This window comes from Pezoporus wallicus, unplaced genomic scaffold (genome assembly GCF_028554395.1).
Source record: "Pezoporus wallicus isolate ANWC-B61680 ecotype Strahan unplaced genomic scaffold, APGP_CSIRO_Pwel_v1 contig_8692, whole genome shotgun sequence".
Taxonomy (NCBI): Eukaryota; Metazoa; Chordata; class Aves; order Psittaciformes; family Psittacidae; genus Pezoporus; species Pezoporus wallicus.
This window is the reverse complement of record NW_026642640.1, coordinates 55,435-74,183: the sequence shown is the minus strand read 5'-3', so window position 1 is coordinate 74,183 and position 18,749 is coordinate 55,435. Positions and strand designations below refer to the sequence as shown.

At 43.0% G+C, this 18,749-nt stretch overlaps 1 protein-coding gene across 2 annotated transcripts; it reads right to left on the bottom strand.

The window, feature by feature from the left end:
* Positions 1-1,412: 1,412 nt before the first annotated feature.
* On the bottom strand, positions 1,413-17,947 carry CAPSL (calcyphosine like). 2 transcript variants are annotated; one of them, XM_057431124.1, is made up of 5 exons: positions 17,730-17,947; positions 12,589-12,725; positions 10,694-10,871; positions 9,570-9,779; positions 1,413-1,807 (listed from the first exon to the last, which is right to left on the bottom strand). In XM_057431124.1, exons 2-5 carry the CDS (start codon positions 12,723-12,725, stop codon positions 1,760-1,762), a joined length of 573 nt encoding a protein of 190 aa, XP_057287107.1. In that variant the 5' UTR covers positions 17,730-17,947; the 3' UTR covers positions 1,413-1,759. The 2 variants fall into 2 exon arrangements, with proteins under 2 accessions (XP_057287107.1, XP_057287106.1); XM_057431123.1 differs by lacking the exon at positions 1,413-1,807 and adding an exon at positions 7,220-7,354.
* Between the last annotated feature and the right edge of the window lie 802 nt (positions 17,948-18,749).

The following is an 18,749-nucleotide window of genomic DNA, read 5'->3' as shown; positions in this document are numbered from 1 at the left end:
AAATTCCCATCTGTCTCAACATCCACACAGGGATGTCCACTTGGATTTCCCATGCTCCATGCACCTTCTTTAATTCAACATAACCTTCCTGCTCCAGACTTTCTGCCTTTCATGCTATACTCAGCTGCACGCACAAAAAGAGGGTGCTGACCCTGGCTTGTATGTATCTGCTTTATGACACCATGCCTGGCTCTGCCATCTCCTCTCTGCCTGTACCCATCAGGCTTCACCACCTCTTCTGCGCTTATGGTACAACACAACTGCTCCCCTGTCTGCACTTCTCCTGAGTGCGCAGCTCATTTGCACTATGCAAATATCTCCTAGAAGCACACAGACGCTAATCCATGAAATAAAATAAGTCTTTTGTCAGTTATAACACTGAGTCACCGTCTAATTTTAATGATGCTGAAAAATGTTGATTACCTCTCAAGGCGATAATTGTCCCCTGCTGAATTTATTAGTTTGTTTACCTCCTTTTGTGCACATTCGTTAGATGAGCTGATAAAGAACACCGAAATGCTTTGTGACAGTGGGGAGGTAGACCAGCTAACCCTGGGGAGGCAGGGGAACTTCATGCCAGGGCAGAAGGATGGTTAAACGCATGTGATGTGCAGTGAAGTCTGTGCCATGACATGAATGGTGAAGGGTTGGTCCCCCTGCTGCCACAGGGACACGTGGCTGAATTTGATGAAGTTTTAGGCAGGAACAAGCTGACCATGAAGCAGTCCCCTCTTGCAGCAAGGGACCTGGTAATGCTGGCAGGGTATTGCTGCAGAGCAGGAGTTCATCCCCTTCCAGGTTTCTTAACAAAAGTGTTTATTGATTTGAAGTCCTGTATTTACACACTGGTATCACAGTGCTGCAGCCCGGGGGGGGGTGGGGGGTGGGGGGTGGGGGTGGGGAGCAGCAGCAGGTTTTTAGTCAATATGCTTTTTGCTCGAGGTAGTTATCTCTTTGGTTGTGATTTTCTGAAGCTATCCTTTAAAATCAGCTAAAACGTAACATAAGGGAAGTTTATCATCTCTGTGAGGCATTAGTTTAGGGTCAAGCAGTTCCTTATTATTCTGATAATGAAGCCTCCTAAATTAGCACTCCCGTGTGTAACAGGACATTGGCAAAACAAATCTAATGTACAGACACACAACAAAACAACTAATGATGCCAGGAAATGCAATTGCTAATTTGTACCGACCCTGCCCTCCCCTTTCCCACCCAGCAGCTCCACAGCTCAGTAACGCCTGCTGCTCCTTGTCTTGCTAGCGCCACCTGCTGAATGAAGCTGCATGTGAGAGGAGCCCAACACTGAGACACCCGCTGCTGTAAGCGTTAAGCTCTGGGAGCGGCCATCAGACGGGAACGTGAGGAAAAGATCTCAAACCCACAATGAACTAAACATTCTTTCACTTTCTTTATGTTCTCTGGTCCCCAAAAAGCTGGGGCTAATGGAAGAAAAAGTCAGTTCCCAGGATTTCTTCATCATTAAAATGAAGTAGGCATTGCTGTCCACAGAAGCACTAACTGCATAGCAGTTCAAAAATTCATCTTTTGTAACCTAAGAATAAGAAAACCAGTGTTTACGATGTGTGATGGCTCTGTGTCCCAAAGCAATATGTTTCTGTAACACAGCCTCGCATTTTGCAAATAATTCTTTTTCATCTTCCAGAGAGGTCTGATTCTTTGGTCAGACTGCCCTAATCTGACATTAGGAAGCATCCCTGCAGGAAGCTCTCATAGAGCATTAGGTCCAATAACACTGAAGTTAACGGACTAAACTTCTTGCATCAGGAGACGGAGCTGTTTTTATGTCCTGGAAAAATGAATGTCTGAAAAGTTATTGGTAAATATTAACTGCATTACCTAGATGTCACGATGACATCAGGTTAGTCCAGCATTAGCACCATCACCAAATAAGTGCAAGAAGCTCCAGAAGTCAGTCAAGCAAAAAAAAGAAAAAAAGCCAAAAAAAAACCCCAAAACAAACAGGCAGAAATTTATTGATGAAAGTGTCTAAAGGAATAAATCTATGTCACAAAGCCAGAGCTTCTTAGAAGTAATGTGCTATTGTTTCCCAGAAAATGTGAGCTAAAAAAAAACAACAACAAGAAAAAAAAAAAAAAACAACAAAAAAATCCTAAACAAAACAGAAAATTGTGAATGATAAAGTATCAGTTGAAAGTAAAAAATAAATACATCGCAGCTTTTGGCAAAAATATCATGTCTTCAATGAAAAAGAACAGATCTAGCTCAAGAAAATAAACACTGCTCACATTTTACCACAAACTCTGTTTTTCCACTGAAAACCAGGCTTGATTTAACTTTCACAAAACACTGCATTCCTTTCTTTATCATTTTTCCTACTTGCCAAGACAGTCAACAAACTCTGGATCCCATCCCTATTCTCCAGCTGCAGCTCCTGTTGGGATCAACGCCAACATCGTAAGCATGGAGGAAGCCTCCGTCCACGTTTCCAGGGATGCCTTTGCTCTACCTGGGGTCCACTGCAAACCCGTGAGCTGAAGCTTTTGCATCCTGCAGTGCTCCCACCTCCTGCAGCCTCTGTTGTCGTCAGAGCTGAATAGGTGCTAGAAGAACCAAAACGCTTGCTTTGCCATCGCAGGCACTTCAAACTCTGCAGTATGGGGGGCTGTTTCAATTACTGAGGCTGCTTTCAGCTACCTGAGGACTTGGTATTAAGTACAGCCCACTCGGAATCATGCTTTCTGCTCACTCACCCCTTCCTCCTGAGCTGGCTGTGAGAAAGGATTTCTGGAGAAACAGGAGGGGGTTTAATCATAATGAAAGTCATAGTGGGCAGCTGCCAATGGCAGCAGGATGCTCTTAGCGTTAGCTGGTTTACCAGGGAAAACTGAGTCTGCTGCTGCTGCTCCCAATGTGGAAAACAGGAGCTGGGAGGCAAAAATAGCCAAAATCTCAGCTGGTGACAGTGGATCCATGAGCCCAGCTCTGGAATGGCAAAGCTCTACTCTGCCTATGCAGCTGCAGAGGCTTGAGGCAGTACTGTGTAAAAGCTGTTGCATAAAGGTAAGTTGGCTTTTATACAGCACTGTGTGCAGGTGGTTTTATCTGCAAAAACCTCAGCTATTTCCATCTGCTTCTACCAATACAGCTTTTTTGCCAGGAGACCAATGAATCAGGTCACTGAATATGCCTGGTGGTCTAATTTCAAGTATATATACAGTGAGGGGCTTGCATTAAAACTCTCTTGCCTGAACCAGAAATTTCTGTTGCAGGACAAAGCATGAGCCAAACAACAATTCTGGACCATATCAAGACAAAAAATCTTCCAGGACAAAAACATGAAGCCACAAAAAGCACACGGGGTAAACCCAAAATGGAGTAAAAGATGCTGTGGGAGTGTTGCCTTTCCCTGGGGAATACACCAGAGGGAAAGGCTGTCCTCCATCTCCCTGTCACATGCCTTCTGCTTGTTCCAGCATGGAGGGAGTCACAGAGATGCTCTGATGGCTCAGGTGGAGGTAGGGAGTGGCAGCAGAGTTTGATGGGAGGTATAAGACAGCCTTTTCCCTCTATGAGGGACCACAGGGCTCCACCAGCAGTTTTAGAGCAAGCTCCAGTGCTGCCTAGTGGGGCGGGCAGCTTTCAGCCCCAACAAGGGGCTGTGCCATTGGGCAGGATGGGGTTCAAGGTGCAAAGTCTTTACCTCTGTTACTGGCCCACAGCCTTGCAGACTCAGATGCTCCTATGGTTTGTGCCATCCTGTTTAACATCTGTTGCACAGAAATAGTGCTTTGAAAATGAAGCGCCAGCCAAGATCTGAAAATCTCGATGCTAGCACCAGATACAATCGCGTTCATTGCCACCTACCTCCCCGTATCTGCCATGTGTGCTCTGCAACCACAGACTGGCAGGACAGCCTGCATCAACATTTATCTCCAGCATCTGCTGGGTCTGTAACCAGCACACAGCAGCCTGCAGCTGAACATGAGCACTTGAGCTTCATTTTTTTGCTCTCCCAGATCGCAGTGCAGCATCCCTAGCACAGACAAGGATGGTGAAGTGCTAAAGGGCAGTCTCGGGCATCTGCTGTTAGCCCTGGTATTCCTCCCTGTCTGATTCAAATCCCTTTAATTTGCCATTAATCTCTGAAAGCGTTTCCACTGCGTCGCATGTGAGTGTGTCGTTATGGCTGCACATCTCCTAGTAGAGCTTTTCTGGCTAGCAGCCAGTGCAATGCGTGTGTCTGTTACATGAATTTGCACATGTATTAATCAAATGACATTTCTTACAGTGCAGATTCCAGTTTGTGTTCTATGGCATCTGATTACAAGCAATCACATATTATTCTTTCCCACATCGTTTATTTTTCCTGAAAGCTCTCTACCTTTTCTGCAGTTACCAGTTTTCACTCAGATTGTTTCCACTGCAATGACAGGGAGCTGCCACTGACTTCAAATGAATCTGAAAACAGCCTTTGGAAACCTGCTCTGCGCAAATTCTGAAACCACTAAGGTGCGAAAAACGTCCTCCTGATGCTGAGCCACGTATCCAGCATGCAATGAGGTCCACATGCAGGCAGACCCAAGGAACCAGGAGCCTCTCTGAGGGCACTGGAGTACGCCATCTGCGGCTCTCGTGTAGGGCGGGCATTGAGCCCTCCCACCTGTATGAGGGGGTTTGAGCTCCCCCTGCTTGCATCCTGCAGGTTCCCACACAAAACCCTCTTAGCCAAGCTCAGTGCAGATGTCTCATCCTCGAGCACGGAGCTCCCCTCAGTCATAGGCTCCCAGAGGCTGGTGACAAACTTCCGCTGATTTTAAGAAGCCACAGTTGCTGCCAGTACCGCTCCTCCCTTCTGAAAAGGTAAATTACATTGGGGATTAAGTAAAACCAGAAAGTATTAGCACTGAAAAGAAAAACTGGTTGCAGTTACACAGGTTGAACCTTCCACTGTGCTTGATTATCAGCACAACAGATCACTGTGGGGTCTGAAGACACGAGGCAGCATGTTAGAGGGGCATAGTGTTTTCATTTTGTGATTCCCATAGTCTATTCATATTATTTTGTTTTTATTTGAAACACAGAAGACAAATAACATGACACCCTGCTGTGGAGGCAATTAATACATGAAAATGAGTGGATTCTACTCAGGCTGCCGCAACATATACAACCTCTATTTAATAGAGGCTGGTTTTTTTCGTAGAAAGTATGTTGGCAATTCAGCATCAGTAGCATCGCAGTAAGTAAAGGCTCTTCTTATGATTGATAACAGGCATGAAGAGACTCCAACAGCTTCCAGTGTCAGCCAGTAAGCAAGGTTATGAAGGCTTGCAAATCAAAGAAAATAATTGAGTTTGCACAGCCATTACTGGGGAATTTCAAGCAGCGATTGCTCATACTGAGATCATGGGTAGACAATAAAAGCAGAGTTTGCACAGGAACAAAGCAGCACTCACTCAGGACTTCATTGTTTGAACTGTTAGCAACCCAAGCTAAGTAAGAACTGAGACTTCACAAGTCCAGCTCTTTTGAAAATCCAGCCTGTAAGCCTATATTCCTTTCAGCTGGTTGCCAGCTTGAAATGGAGCAAATGCTGCAGTACACAAGCCATTTACTCCTAGGTACAGCAACAGCATTTCAGTCTGGGAGAGCAGCATGATGCAAGAGAAGCATAAAGAAGATGACAAAGAGAAAGGAATGAGAGCAAGAATAATTATCTAATTATTATTAAGTAATTATTAATTATTAATAATTATTAAGTACCCCCTCACCCCTCTCTCCCCCCTTCCTTTTTCCTTTCTGTTTTGTTTTGTTGTTATTTTTGTTTGTTTTTGTTTATTTTTGTTTTGTTTTGTTTTGTTTTTCCTTTGTGCACCATTTCTCTGCTCTCAGTGTAATGAAAGGACAGCAGATCTCAGAGCTGAGACAACCCCATTTGCATGACCAGAGGGAACAGGTTTCCATCCTTTTTTCAGCATCATAAACAGAAGATGACAAGACAAGAAAGTTACAGATACTTTTTTTCCCAGAAAGTTCCCTGATGTCGTGGCTTGGTCATAAACCAGTATAAATACAAAAAGTAGTGAGCAGCTTTTGGTGTTGGTGCGTACAGACAACAGCTCTCAGACCAGCAAATGTTCCAGGAACAGTGAGAATTAAATACTGTAACACATGAATGCCCTTTAAAGAGAAGTCTTAGTGAGATGATCTCACAGCAGAAAAATAAAGAAATCAAAGCGGGGAGAAAAGCTATAAGCAAGCCTACAGAGGTTTGAAACAGGCATACACAGGAAAGATGCCTGTATGCAGAGCTGTAAACCAGGCAAAAGACAGGCTGAGAAATTTGGAGCTGTTCAGCCTAGGGAAGAGAAGCTGCATGGAGACCTCATAGCAGCTTTCCAGTATGTGAAGGGGGACTACAGGAATACTGGAGAGGACTCTCCATCAGGGACTGTAATGCTAGGACAAGGGGTAGCAGGTTCAAACTTAACCAGGGAAAGTTCAGGTTGGATATAAGGAGGAAGTTCTTTACTGTGAGGGTGGTGAAGCACTGGAACAGGTTGCCCAAAGAAGTTTTGAACGCTCCATCCTTGGCAGTGTTCAAGGCTGGGTTGGAAAGAGCCTTGGGTGACATGGTGTAGTGTGAGACATCCCTGCCCATGGCAGGGGTTGGAATTTGATGCTCTGAAGGACCTTTCCAACCCTAACTATTCTATGATTCTATGTTCCCAGCAGTGAGCTGAGCAGTTGCTCCAACGCACAAGTGAGAGAGACCCAAGAAGACAAGAGATGCTGCAGTGCTACGAGTTAGAGGGTTGGGACCCTCCTGGGACAGGCTTCCTCACATTTGTAACAGTCTGCCCCAGACCACCACCCTTCCAGAATATTTTGATTTCTATCTCTTATATCCTCTGTCAAACAGAGCTGTATCTAACACTGGAGGAGAGTATATTCAGGAGCCACAAGGACCTACTGCAGATGTCTGAGAAGAAAGGGGCAGATAGTCTCAGAAAACAAAAGCCATGTCAGAAATGCAGGGAAAAAGGGGACAGATCTGCAGAGTGGCTGGATGACAGATCTGCTCCCTGATTATGCTTCAATCCCCTGAGGCTGAGCCTATCAAAGCATCTGGGAATTATTTCTGCAGATTGTCTGTAATTGGCACAGTTACTGGAAGCTGCTATTGTGGAAAATGAGCCTGTGGTTGTGCATAAATTTAATCATAGGAACCTACAAAAGGTGGAAGTAAAGTCTTGCTCCTTTAATCAAATGATCATAGTTTCCAAGCGTTCTTCATCATGACGATAAAGTAGACATCTGTGTCTATAGAAGCGCTCACTCCTGCATAGTAGTTCATGAATTCTTCTGTTGTGACCTGAGGCAGAAGGATTTAAAACAGGAAAATGAGCCTTTATTTTTTTTAAAGTTGTAAGCCAAAACCACACATTGAGAAGAACACTAAATGGAACTTAACATCTGCTGTTTCATGTTAATAGTGAAAAGGAATCCAAGGGAAAAAATGAAGCCACTGAAAATTTGCTAAAATTCATCTGTTTGCTAGAAATAAGAGCTCTTGTACTCCAAGAGCCCTTGGATGGAAATGGAAATGAAATGTGTGGAGTTCAACTAACACTAACACGAACTGAAGTTAAAATCAGTGCTACTCAAGAAGACAAATGTTCTAATGCATATTTTTGTTTCAAAGATGTTATACTTTGGTTCTTTGCATTATTATTAATAAAAGTGAATGGGATTTTGGTGCAACCCAGACACAGCTAGGAGCTTTATAACCATTTGTTAGAGAGAAAATGCTGTTGCTCTAAACAGGTCTTACTCAAAGAAGCAAAAATTCTTTCAAAATCCCACATATTTTGAACATCTTTCATCATCATTTTGAGGTTGAATCAGTTTTAAAATGACCATTAAAAAAATATAATAAGAATCAGATTAGCAGAAATAAACAGAGCATGTCTTTTGTGATGGCCTAACTCTTGAACCATCATTCTTTGAATAAGCATCACATAGAAAAATATTTGCTCCAACTGCCCTGTGCATTTGAGAGCAAAGTGAAATGCCACAGTGGGGAGAAATGAACACTGTAGACTGTCTTACCATCAGGAACTGATTACAAGTTTCACTGACCCTGCCTATTTCAGAGGCGCAAATCAAGATCACAGTGAAGAGGAATTTTATAGCAGAGGCTTAGCCTTGAGGCATTTCGGCTAAAAACAGTTTAGGCTTTCAGCTCATACCAGCGTCATTAGTGACGTATGATTCAGAGACAGAAAAGTCACAGTCAATTCTCAGAAGAAACTGCAAGTTTATAGGCAAACGTCAGGATTGCTGAACAAAAAGTGAGTGCTTAGAGTAATTTTGCTATAAGCTCAAACACTGAAGAGTGTATGAGGCACAAGGCACTTAACTTGTGAAGGATCGTTTTGGGGACCCATTTAATGTGTTCATTTATAGCACAAAAAGCAGGAAGATTGTGCTTGAGGTTTGCTAGATGTCAACGCTGCTGCAGAGAAGGAAGGGAACAACTCACACAGCTGATACCTCTGAGGATGAGACAACAGAAAAAGGGATGAAATTCAGCTCTACCAAGTGCAAAGTCATGCCCAAGAGAAGTAAAAATCATCACCTCCCTACAAATAGAATGTTGGAAATTGAAGCAAGTGGAGGATTTGACTGTTGTAGCCAGCTTTTAGACTGGTAGGAGTCACTAAGTGTAGTGCAGCCATGAAAACCCAGGTGCAACCTCAGAAGTGCAAAGTGATAAATACATTACACAACGTGCTGGTTAAACTTTACCTGATTTGTTATTATGAACCTTGTTGGACCTAGAATATCACCATGTGAACAGCAATGATCCACAATTTCTCTGAGCTGGTTAGACATGCATAAGTTCAGACCAAAGGAGTTTGCAAACACACAGCAAGGGGAAACAAAGCATGCTTGGCTCAGTGACAGTTACAAAGCAGATGCATAAGAAGGCCATCAGAGAACGTGCCCAGGTTTTACATGTGCCCTGGAGAGGTGAAGTGGAGGGCAGGAAGAGCTATGAGCCCAGCACATGACTGCTGGCTGCATCCCCAACCCCACCCTCCCTCCAATTCTCTGTGGATAAATCTGTTTTATTATGGACTGATTTCCAAATAAACTGTCTCAGTAATTACACACTGGAGAAGTGTTAACTGTAAAATATTTCACATATTAGAGAACCTGCTTTTGAACTGGATTCTGGTATTTATTCTGCTAAGAAATGAAAAATCCTCTAATGTATGTGGATCTTAAAATCAGAAGTCATGTGGGTTAGTCTGAAGATAAAGTAACCTATGAAAGTAGAGCACTAAGGCTACAAGCCTGTAAATGAAATCTCATGTCTATTCATGTACCTCCTGCATAGTCCCTTTGCCTCTGAATGCTTAATCATTAGTCCTACACAGAGGTTAGGCATCCATTTTACAGTCCTCCATGAATGTGACACAAATGCCTGTTTGGTACTGCAATCATTCTCAGATTCAATGATTTACGTCAAATGCTGAGTCAGATGGTGATTTCATGGCTCGACATTTGGTATTTTCACTTACCTTCCCATCTTTGTCATAGGGGGAATCAAAATTATCCAGAAAGGCCCTAAAAACCTGATCTTCTGTCCAGTCTCCATTCTGGTATTTGGGATGATGCTTTGCATTATACACCTCCCGTAAGTCTTCAATTGTTACAACACCATCTCCAGTCTTATCTAACTTCCTAAATGCCTGCATGATGATCTCTTTTCTTGCATTTGACATGGGAGGCTGCGAAGAAATATTAACAGAATCATTTAATTTCTTCCAACTACTTTCCCAGTTCCAAATTCAAGTAACTGCTATTTTTAATAGTAAACCTATCTCAGGGCGCTTGGACAACAAACTGCAGATAGTTTACACTGTCCATGAGCTAGGAAAGGCCATATATATCACCAGAAAAGCAGTGTGATCGAGTCTATCAGTGATAGCAAATGGACAATAAGAGAGAAAATGCTAACTAGAACACTTTTCTACCCATTTTAAATATTTCTAACAAGAAATTACTTATTACTCTAAGCACAGATTATTTTCATTCTAAATTGTTTAGCAGAGCAAAGAGGCTCCAACCAAAATCATTCACTCTGTGGTTGATTAGGGAAAACCACTACTAGGTTAGTTAATTTTATAAAGAAATGCATCATAAAATGGCAGAAAAAGAAGTGAGACTAATGGGCTGAACCACATAGGTACCTGGACTGTAATACAGGAATTCAGGTATCTAAATCATGGCAGCAATCAATTAAAATATTAACCGTTTATTTGCAACTCTTCCATTTTAGTGTGCTCTGCTCTGTCCTGTTCTGTTTTCCTCTGCTCTTTTCTATTCTGTTCTGTTCTGCTCTGTTCTGATCTATTCTACTCTTCTATTTATGGAGAGCCTTACGCATTTCCAATAAATTGCAGAGATGCTGGTTTTTGAAGTCTGACATCCACACAGGTGTTCTTTAAGGTGATTTTCTCCTTTAGCATTTTTAGATGGAAACAGAATATTTTAACTTCTCAAGAGTTACTGACTTTTTAAATAGAGCTGTAGACTTTGATAGTTACTAAGGTGAACAAATTGCTGTGCTTTGTGTTTGGCTAATGACAAATCAACATTTTTCTCCATTTAATGCAGTAGAAACATAAATTCCCAGACTTACTCTCAGTGTAACAAGAAATTCATCAAAATCAATTGTTCCGCTGCCATCTTTATCAAATATCCGGAAAATCTCTTGTGCTTCTTCCTTGTCTATCATCACAGCATAATCATTTAATCCTTTCACAAACTCTTTGAAATCAAGGGTCCTGCTGTTGTCATCATCCATAATTCTAAACACTCTGTGGAAAATGTGCAAATTGAGGAGAATGCTTAGGAAAACTTGGAGAATGCTGTAGCAGTCTAGCACAGTGGCAGTGCACAGAGAAACCTTTCTGAGATAACATTTTCCCCAGAGTCTGCTGATGAAAAGAGAAACCAACCAACAAATAAAAACCCAAAACAAAACAACAAAAAACATAACTACCAAAAAAAAACCAAACCCCAAAACAAAATAAAACAAAACCCCACCAGAAAAACAAAAACCCACCAGAGAAACAAAGCCCCACCAGAGAAAAAAAAGTAGGGGAAAGGGAGCCAAAAACACAGCACAATGACAGCAGAGATGACCTGCTTAGACTGAGTGTCTGAATATTACACAGCTGAAGTTAGAGTGAGGTGAAGGCTGCCTTAACTGAAGGAGTCTTCCTATTATAGGAATACGCATGTATTTCTATTATATATATATATATATAAAAATTATGCATGCTAACTTTTATATATATGCTAACGTATATATATACACTAACTTTTATATATATACACTAACTTTTATATTTATATATATATATGTTAGGCATGTAGATGAAGTTTCAGCTTGTCACCGAAGTTTTGCCTGTGGTTTATTGAGCCCAGGAGCGATTTCAAGGAGGTGCAGCTCCCCTTTTCTAGGGGTGGGGTGACCCATACATTCAGGGTGACTGCAGAAGGAATCTAGATGCCTCCCATAAGAGAGACAGCTGATAGACCATTGAAACAAGGGAATACATGCCAACAGAAAGAAAGCACAAAATCCCCAGTATTGAGATAAAATCATAGAATCATAGAATAGTTAGGGTTGGAAAGGACCTTAAGATCATCAAGTTCCAACCCCCTGCCATGGGAAGGAGCACCACACCTAAACCATGTCACGCAAGGCTCTGTCCAACACTGCCAGGGATGTAGCTCCTTGAATTGGACCCTTGAACACTGCCAGGGATAAAGCATTCAAAACTTCCCTGGGCAACCCATTCCAGTGCCTCACCACCCTTACAGGAAAGAATTTCCTCCTTATATCCAATCTAAACTTCCCCTGTTTAAGTTTTAACCCATTACCCCTTGATCTGTCACTACAGTCCTTAATGAAGAGTCCCTCCCCAGCATCCCTATAGGCCCCCTTCAGATACTGGAAGGCTGCTATGAGGTCTCCACACAGCCTTCTCTTCTCCAGGCTGAACAGCCCCAACTTTCTCAGCCTATCTTCATATGGGAGGTGCTCCAGTCCCCTGATCATCCTCGTGGCCCTTCTCTGGACTTGTTCCAACAGTTCCATGTCCTTTTTATGCTGAGGACACCAGAACTGCACACAATACTCCAAGTGAGTTCTCACGAGAGCAGAGTAGAGGGGCAGGATCACCTCCTTCAACCTGCTGGTTACGCTCCTTTTGATGCAGATAATTATAGAAAAATTCCAAAAAAAAGAGGGAGGTGTTTCATGTTCCCTCTCTCTCCCTGGAGGAAGTTGTTCTGGGTCTCAAAGAAGCACCTTCCTCTGAGGGATTCATGATCCTCTCTCAGTCCTTCAATAGGTAAGCCAGTCAGCCCTGTCTCCCAAAACACAGGAGCCCCAAGCTCAGGATCTGTGAGTTGTGCCATTTGCAAAGGAGTGAGGAAACGCAAGTTTCGGTCACTGCTTAGCCTGCGAGCCTCTTACTGCTAAAACTATTATGCTAAGTAATGGATTTGAGTTCTTAGACTCACCTGCCAAGTCCTTTGATGCCTGCAGATCCCCTTGCTAAACACTGCAGTCGAAGTCTTTCTACAGGGTCAGTGGTTTTGGACAGATTCCTTTTGGCCTGGATTGCCATCTCTCGGTCATGCCTCGCAGTGCCTGGCATCTGGAAGACAAAAGTATACAGCTTGCTTTCACATGCACAAGGCAGAGTGCTGAAACCTGCCTTAGTATATGGAGTATCCCAAATCCCTCACTTGCAAGGTGCTGGCAACTCTTTCATGAGGACTCATTTTGACCCTTTGGTGTCTTTCCCTTATACCCTTCAATCAGAAGAGGCAATTGCCAATCTCGGCCACCAGATCTGAAAGGAGAGTTCATCCAACTACCCTGTGATTAACCCAGATGGAAACACGAAAGCGTGAGTGAGAATTTGCTGCCTACAGTGTACAAGCACACTGAAAACTAGTGTATGCACCCGGGAGGGCAGTGCTGTCTATACACCACAGCAGCCCCGCCAAGCCTCCTCAGCCTAGCCAGATTTGCAGTTGGCAAACAGATGAAAAATTTTTTGCTGTGAAGAGCAAAAATTGTCCTGAGTGAAGACCTTTTAATTTGTTTGATTTTGTTCCATTGTAGCTCTAGCTCTCTTTCTCTCATTACACATCTGAGCTAAAGCAATCGCCCCAAGATCTGACCTCACCTACAGATGACACCCTGTACTATTTTACCACAACTGTAGGACACATTAATACCCTAAACTTGCACAGCATTTAACACCCCAGGATTTCAGGACTCCGCAGCAGTCACATAAACCTTTCAGCTTCCCTCAGAGGAACAGTGGAATAAAAAGTGGGAAAACAGCCCATGGACTTGGAGTAAGCACCACCAAGAGCAGCAGGCCCAGTGTGGGGAGTGAAGGCAATAAGCTCTACATGAAAAACAGTTTGGGAATGAGCTCTGAGGCCTTGGTGCTTGGCAAGCCCTGGGGAGAGGAGCTGGGGACTTGAAGGACACGGAAGGTAGATAAACAAGTCTTGGGGGGGGTGCAGCTGTGGCAGGAGTCTCAGCTGATGATGTGGCAGTTGTGAGAGTGAAGCATTGTGATTGGACTATTTACCTGGGGAGTTTTACAGGGGCCAATGAGATTGAACGTTGCTCGTACGTGCAGGTTGGGAAGGTTCCGAACAGGGGGATAAAAGGGGCTTGGTTGTAATAAAGTTGGATTTGAGTCTCAGTTTGGATTTGAGTCTCCTCATCAACTTGAGTCCATGTCGTGAAGCACCACAGCCCAGGCTGGCAGAGAGTCACTCCTTCTCCCATAGGAATTATTTGTACTTTCCGCTAAGAGCACCAGGGGCTGCCCATACTCCTAATGAAATCTTAGAGGCACACTGAAGCTCGGCTGCTGGCCACATGCTCGGGGCCAGGACTGCTGTTCCCTAGCTTGGCTGTGGATCATGAGGCCTCCAAAATGTTTTTCAGCCCTTAGAGCATCACAGGACAAGGGCACAAAAGAGTCAAAGAAAGGCTGGTCAGAGTTACAGAAGAGCTCTTGACTTGGAGAGCACTTGGTGCTCTGCTGAGGATATTCTGGGATGGGGAGATGAGGAAAATGGGATGCCCTGTGATGTGGGTAGTGAAGATGATAAGATTTGCATGAAAAATAGTTTGGGAATGAGCTCTGAGGCCTTGGTGATGACAAGAGCTGGGGCGATGAGTTGGGGCATTGAAGAACAGGGAAGGTCCAAAAACAAGCCTCGGAGGGATGGGCCAGGATGTAGTTGTGGCGGGAGGCTCAGATGGAGGCCAGAGGATGCGGGGGATGTGAGTGGGTCTGCAGCATTGTGATTGAAATATTTACCTGGAGAGTTTTACAGGGACCAATGAGATTCAACGTTGTATGTATGTGCAGGTCGGGAAAGTGCAGAACAGGGGGATAAAAAGGGTTTGGTTGTAATAAAGTTGGATTTGAGTCTCCTCATCAACTTGAGTCCGTGCCGTGAAACACTACACTGTGAGGCATAGTCAGTACATGTTGTACTTCCAATCTTGTTGTCATTGCATGTGTAGAAGTATAAATTGAAACAGTTAGAGAAAACTTCTGAGAAACACGGAATGAGGCTGTTTCATCCTAACTAATCCACTGCTGCCTACAGAGCACTGGCTATTGCAGCTAGTAATGTCACATGGGCTGACTTCTGCAACCTGTTCAGACAACACCAGCTGGGCTTTTAAAAACAGAAAAATAAAATGTTTTTGCTGCCCCAGAATGGTTTCAGTAGAAGCTCATTGCAGAAATCCAGCATGGTAAAAAAAGAGACTATTTCAGTTTTGCTCCAGCCAGAATGAGCAAAGTTCTTCTGGGAACTCATTAACGAGTGACCATAAAGACCTTAGAGCTGTGTGAGATCAGCAGTCAAAAATGCTTTCTGCAAACAGTGATGTGTCCTTAAAGGGATATGTTTAGCTGGCAAGAATATAGAATCCAGTAAGGTTACATAAATGCAGTGCAAACTATATTTACATTATGTAATTATGTACTGTAACTTTCAGATGTATATATAACGTATACCCATCTATAGACAAAGTGCATAATGTATGCATATCATTGTGTAGTATGCCCTTATACTATGTTATATGTTGGTATAGATCTACAAATACTGAGACAAATGATGACATAATTCGTCTCCACTCTATGCTGCAGAAATCTACTCAAACACACACCATGAAAAGATCATAGTAACTGTTTGCCTCAAGTTCAGTGGAGTCATTTCCACTATACTGCAATGTTCTTCAAAAAGTCATTGCAGCCAGATTCATGAATTGAGGCTAGAGAAGGATCATTGATATGATACTTGCTGTCCAGGGAGACTTTATAGCAGCTTTCCAATACCCAAAGTGGGGTTACGAGAAAGCTGGAGAGGGACTTTTTACAAGGGCATGTAGTGATAAGGCATAATGCTTTTAAACAGAAACAGGGTAGATTTATATTAGATGTAAGGAAGAAATTCCTTACTATGAGGAAGAGGTTGTCCAGAGAAGCTGCGGCTTCCCCATCCCCAGAAGTGTTCAAGGCCAGGTTGGACAGGGCTCTGAACAGCCTGGTCTCGTGGAAGGTGTCCCTGCGGGGGCAGGGGTTTGGAACTGGATGATCTTTAAAGTCCCTTCCAGCCCAAACCATTCTGGGATTCCATGATTATGATCGCCTGTACCTCGGGAGCCACTGAAACTGGCCAGTGCCCAGTTGTCTTTGCTGTAAGCAACAAGTCTGTTTCTACAACTACAAGCATTTCTAGCTGAGAGCACACTACCTCTCGGCTAAGTTGTTCCAGTATTGAATGATTTTCTTTTCAAAATACGTTCTTTGTTTCTAGTCTGAGTTCTCCCCATCATTAGATGCTGCTATACTTTCCTTTACTGCATTACATAGCTGCCTGCTAAAGCCTGTCCAGAAACAGAGACTTGAAGGTCCTTTTTAAAACCTTTTTGCCTAGGTAATTAGACAGAGCTTAGGACTCTTGCTACAAAATGAGTTTCCAGATATTAGAAGATTTTGCTGTTGCTCCTGGCCTTTTCCATTTTTTTCTCAGTGTTCCTAATGAAGTGGGACAGAGCACTCTAATCATCTCACTAACACCATAGGGTATGATATTCCCATTTTTCCCCATGACTCATGGCTGAAACCACTAATAAATATTATATATAGTAAGTATTTATGCCACTCTGCAAATCTTAGTTCTCTATAATGTACAATAACAAAACCAAAACCACCATGTTGTTATATAAAACTCAGCAACTGGAGTCTGTTCAGAAAGTGACTGCACTTACATGTTACACTAAAGCCACTAAAATACGGCCTGGCTTCCTGTGTCACATAGTAGCATGCATCTGAGAATAATTTCTATAAATTGAATAAACACAGAAAACCACTTACAAACCTTACTGCAAGTGATTCTGGTCCATAGTAACATGGCTACCACTTCCTTATTTCTGTTGTCTGCTGGTTTAAACTAGAGGTAAACAGCCTTCTAGGCAGTTTAAAGGTATAATGCATAGTAAGAAAAAAGATTCTGAATCAGAGCCAGGAGGATTCACAGTAATTCACATGCTCTTTTTTTTCCTCTCCTCTCATTTTGCTTTCAGCCCTTTTTGGATAATGTGAAGTAATTACAGATACAGACAGGATTTGTTGAATACAATAGTTCTCTGTATACCTTACAAATGTGTTATGCATTACTAACCATAAATAAATCAAGAAAAGGTCATAACCATGATTTGACATGTTTTTAATTCATATATCTCTTTCAAGAGGAACGTGTGCCTTTGTAAAATAAAAAGGGGGCTGGTTAATTTAATTCTGAATGCTAGAGAGTTTTGTTTTTTATAGTAACCTGAGCTATAAGGAATTACAATACCCATGTTTTTAGCATTGTTTGTTTCTATGGGCAATGTTGTGTTGTGAAGGCTTCAGGAAAATGACCGCATTTCTTCTTAACAAGTAAAAAACCTGAAATTCTGAGTTGGGTTTTTCCAGAAGATCCTCAGACCGATCAGCAATCCCTTTACACACCTCTAAGCCTGAAGCTTAAACCTGGCACAAGTCAGATTTAATACAAACTCAGCACCATTTGTTTATGTGTTTGCCTTGAACTGAGCCCAAAGACCTCCAGTGAAAATCCTGAAAAACACCCCAGTGTGGCAGGCAGAAACCCACAGAGCCTCTGCTAGAAAGCCCCTGTCCTGGACAAACACACCACCCCAGAGCAGAATATCCCAGTATGTGGGAATAGATTAAGTGGCCTAGATCAATTGCATGCATTTGGTTTATTCCTAATAATTTCATAAAATTCTTAAAAGCATGAAAACCGTGTGAGTATTTGGCAACCATTTAAATACCTCCTCAAAAATATGGCTTTCCAGCCCCAGAGACCCCTCTGCTTCTCCACCATCCCCAGCATTACACAGCTCCCATCTTCTGGCAGGTGAAGCATAATTGCTTTTGCTATTTTGCATATATATTGATAGCATACATATATACACATTCTGCAAAATACATGTATAGAGAGATATGTGTATATAAAAAAAAAACTAATCTTTGCTGAACCTCAGGCTCAACTGACCAGAGAAATTCACTGTGAGCTAGCAAGCAAGAGAGAAAATCGTTTACCTGCAATGCTATCCTGCACCCTGGGGTTTCCACCCAGGACCTGGGAGGTGTTTGAAGGGCTGGGACTGCACCGTCCCCCACCAGCCTCCCCGCTCCCACACTCTCGCTGGGCTCAGGCTGCAAGTGGAAGGGATGCAGGGCCACAGGCTCACTGCAGAGCTTCCTTGTCCATCTCGTTTTACTTGTTTACACACCCGGCTGCCTTGCCCCCCTTTTTTGGGACGCCTGGAGTTTACCAGCCGGTCTCCAAGGTGACACTGGTGGCAGTGGCTTGCCCAACCTGCAATTAGGAGGTTCCCCTGGGTGATTGCCGCTGGGCTGCCAGAGTCCTTTCATTTAACCTTTTTTAAATCAATGTTTTCCTTCTCCTCTCTGCCCTCAAGGGTTTGGGGAGGAAGAGTGGGAGGCATCTCCTGATACTCCTCACTGAGACGCCCAAGAATGCCTGCAGGAGGATGCAGCATCACAGTGCCAGTGTTAAGCATGGCTATGCTATGATAAAAAATTTGCTGGGTCAATCCATTACTCAAAAAAAAAAAAAAAAAGAGAAAATAAGTAAAAGCCTGTCAAATGTGTTTCACAAAAAACAAGTTGCCAGCAATTTTTTTCTTGCTGATTAATTGCCATTTGGAAATTGGCAGTGAATGCCAATTTGCCATTAATTGCCATTCTGCTGGCAGTGAAAATCTCTAGGGAGATGCTGAGATTGTGCTCATTTGCAGCAAGAAGAAAACTGAAAAGGTTAAACACCCATAAGATGAGGAAAAATTGCTCTCTGCCTAGACACAGCTATTAGCAACTCTGCAGAAGGTCACAAACATTGTCAGTGACATAGTGTAACACCCAGAGAAGGAATCAGAGTATTGGTAAGACCCCTTTGGGATGAAAAACAGTCTGTATTATGCTCCCAGTCCCTCTCCGGTGGAAGCAAGCTCAACACACAGTATCAGGGCTGAGGGTAATGGCAGCTTGTACACACTGGTGCCAGAGCATATGGGGAATAAGAGAGATCTCAGTTCT

Bases quoted from the DNA above. Each gene is read 5' to 3' on its own strand.
- CAPSL (XM_057431123.1), bottom strand. From the start codon at position 12,725: ATGCCAGGCACTGCGAGGCATGACCGAGAGATGGCAATCCAGGCCAAA. The intron at 10,872-12,588 runs GTGAGTCTAAGA...CATTTTCCACAG, and splicing joins GGCATCAAAGGACTTGGCAG to AGTGTTTAGAATTATGGATG. The intron at 7,355-9,569 runs GTAAGTGAAAAT...CTTCTGCCTCAG, and splicing joins CCTATGACAAAGATGGGAAG to GTCACAACAGAAGAATTCAT.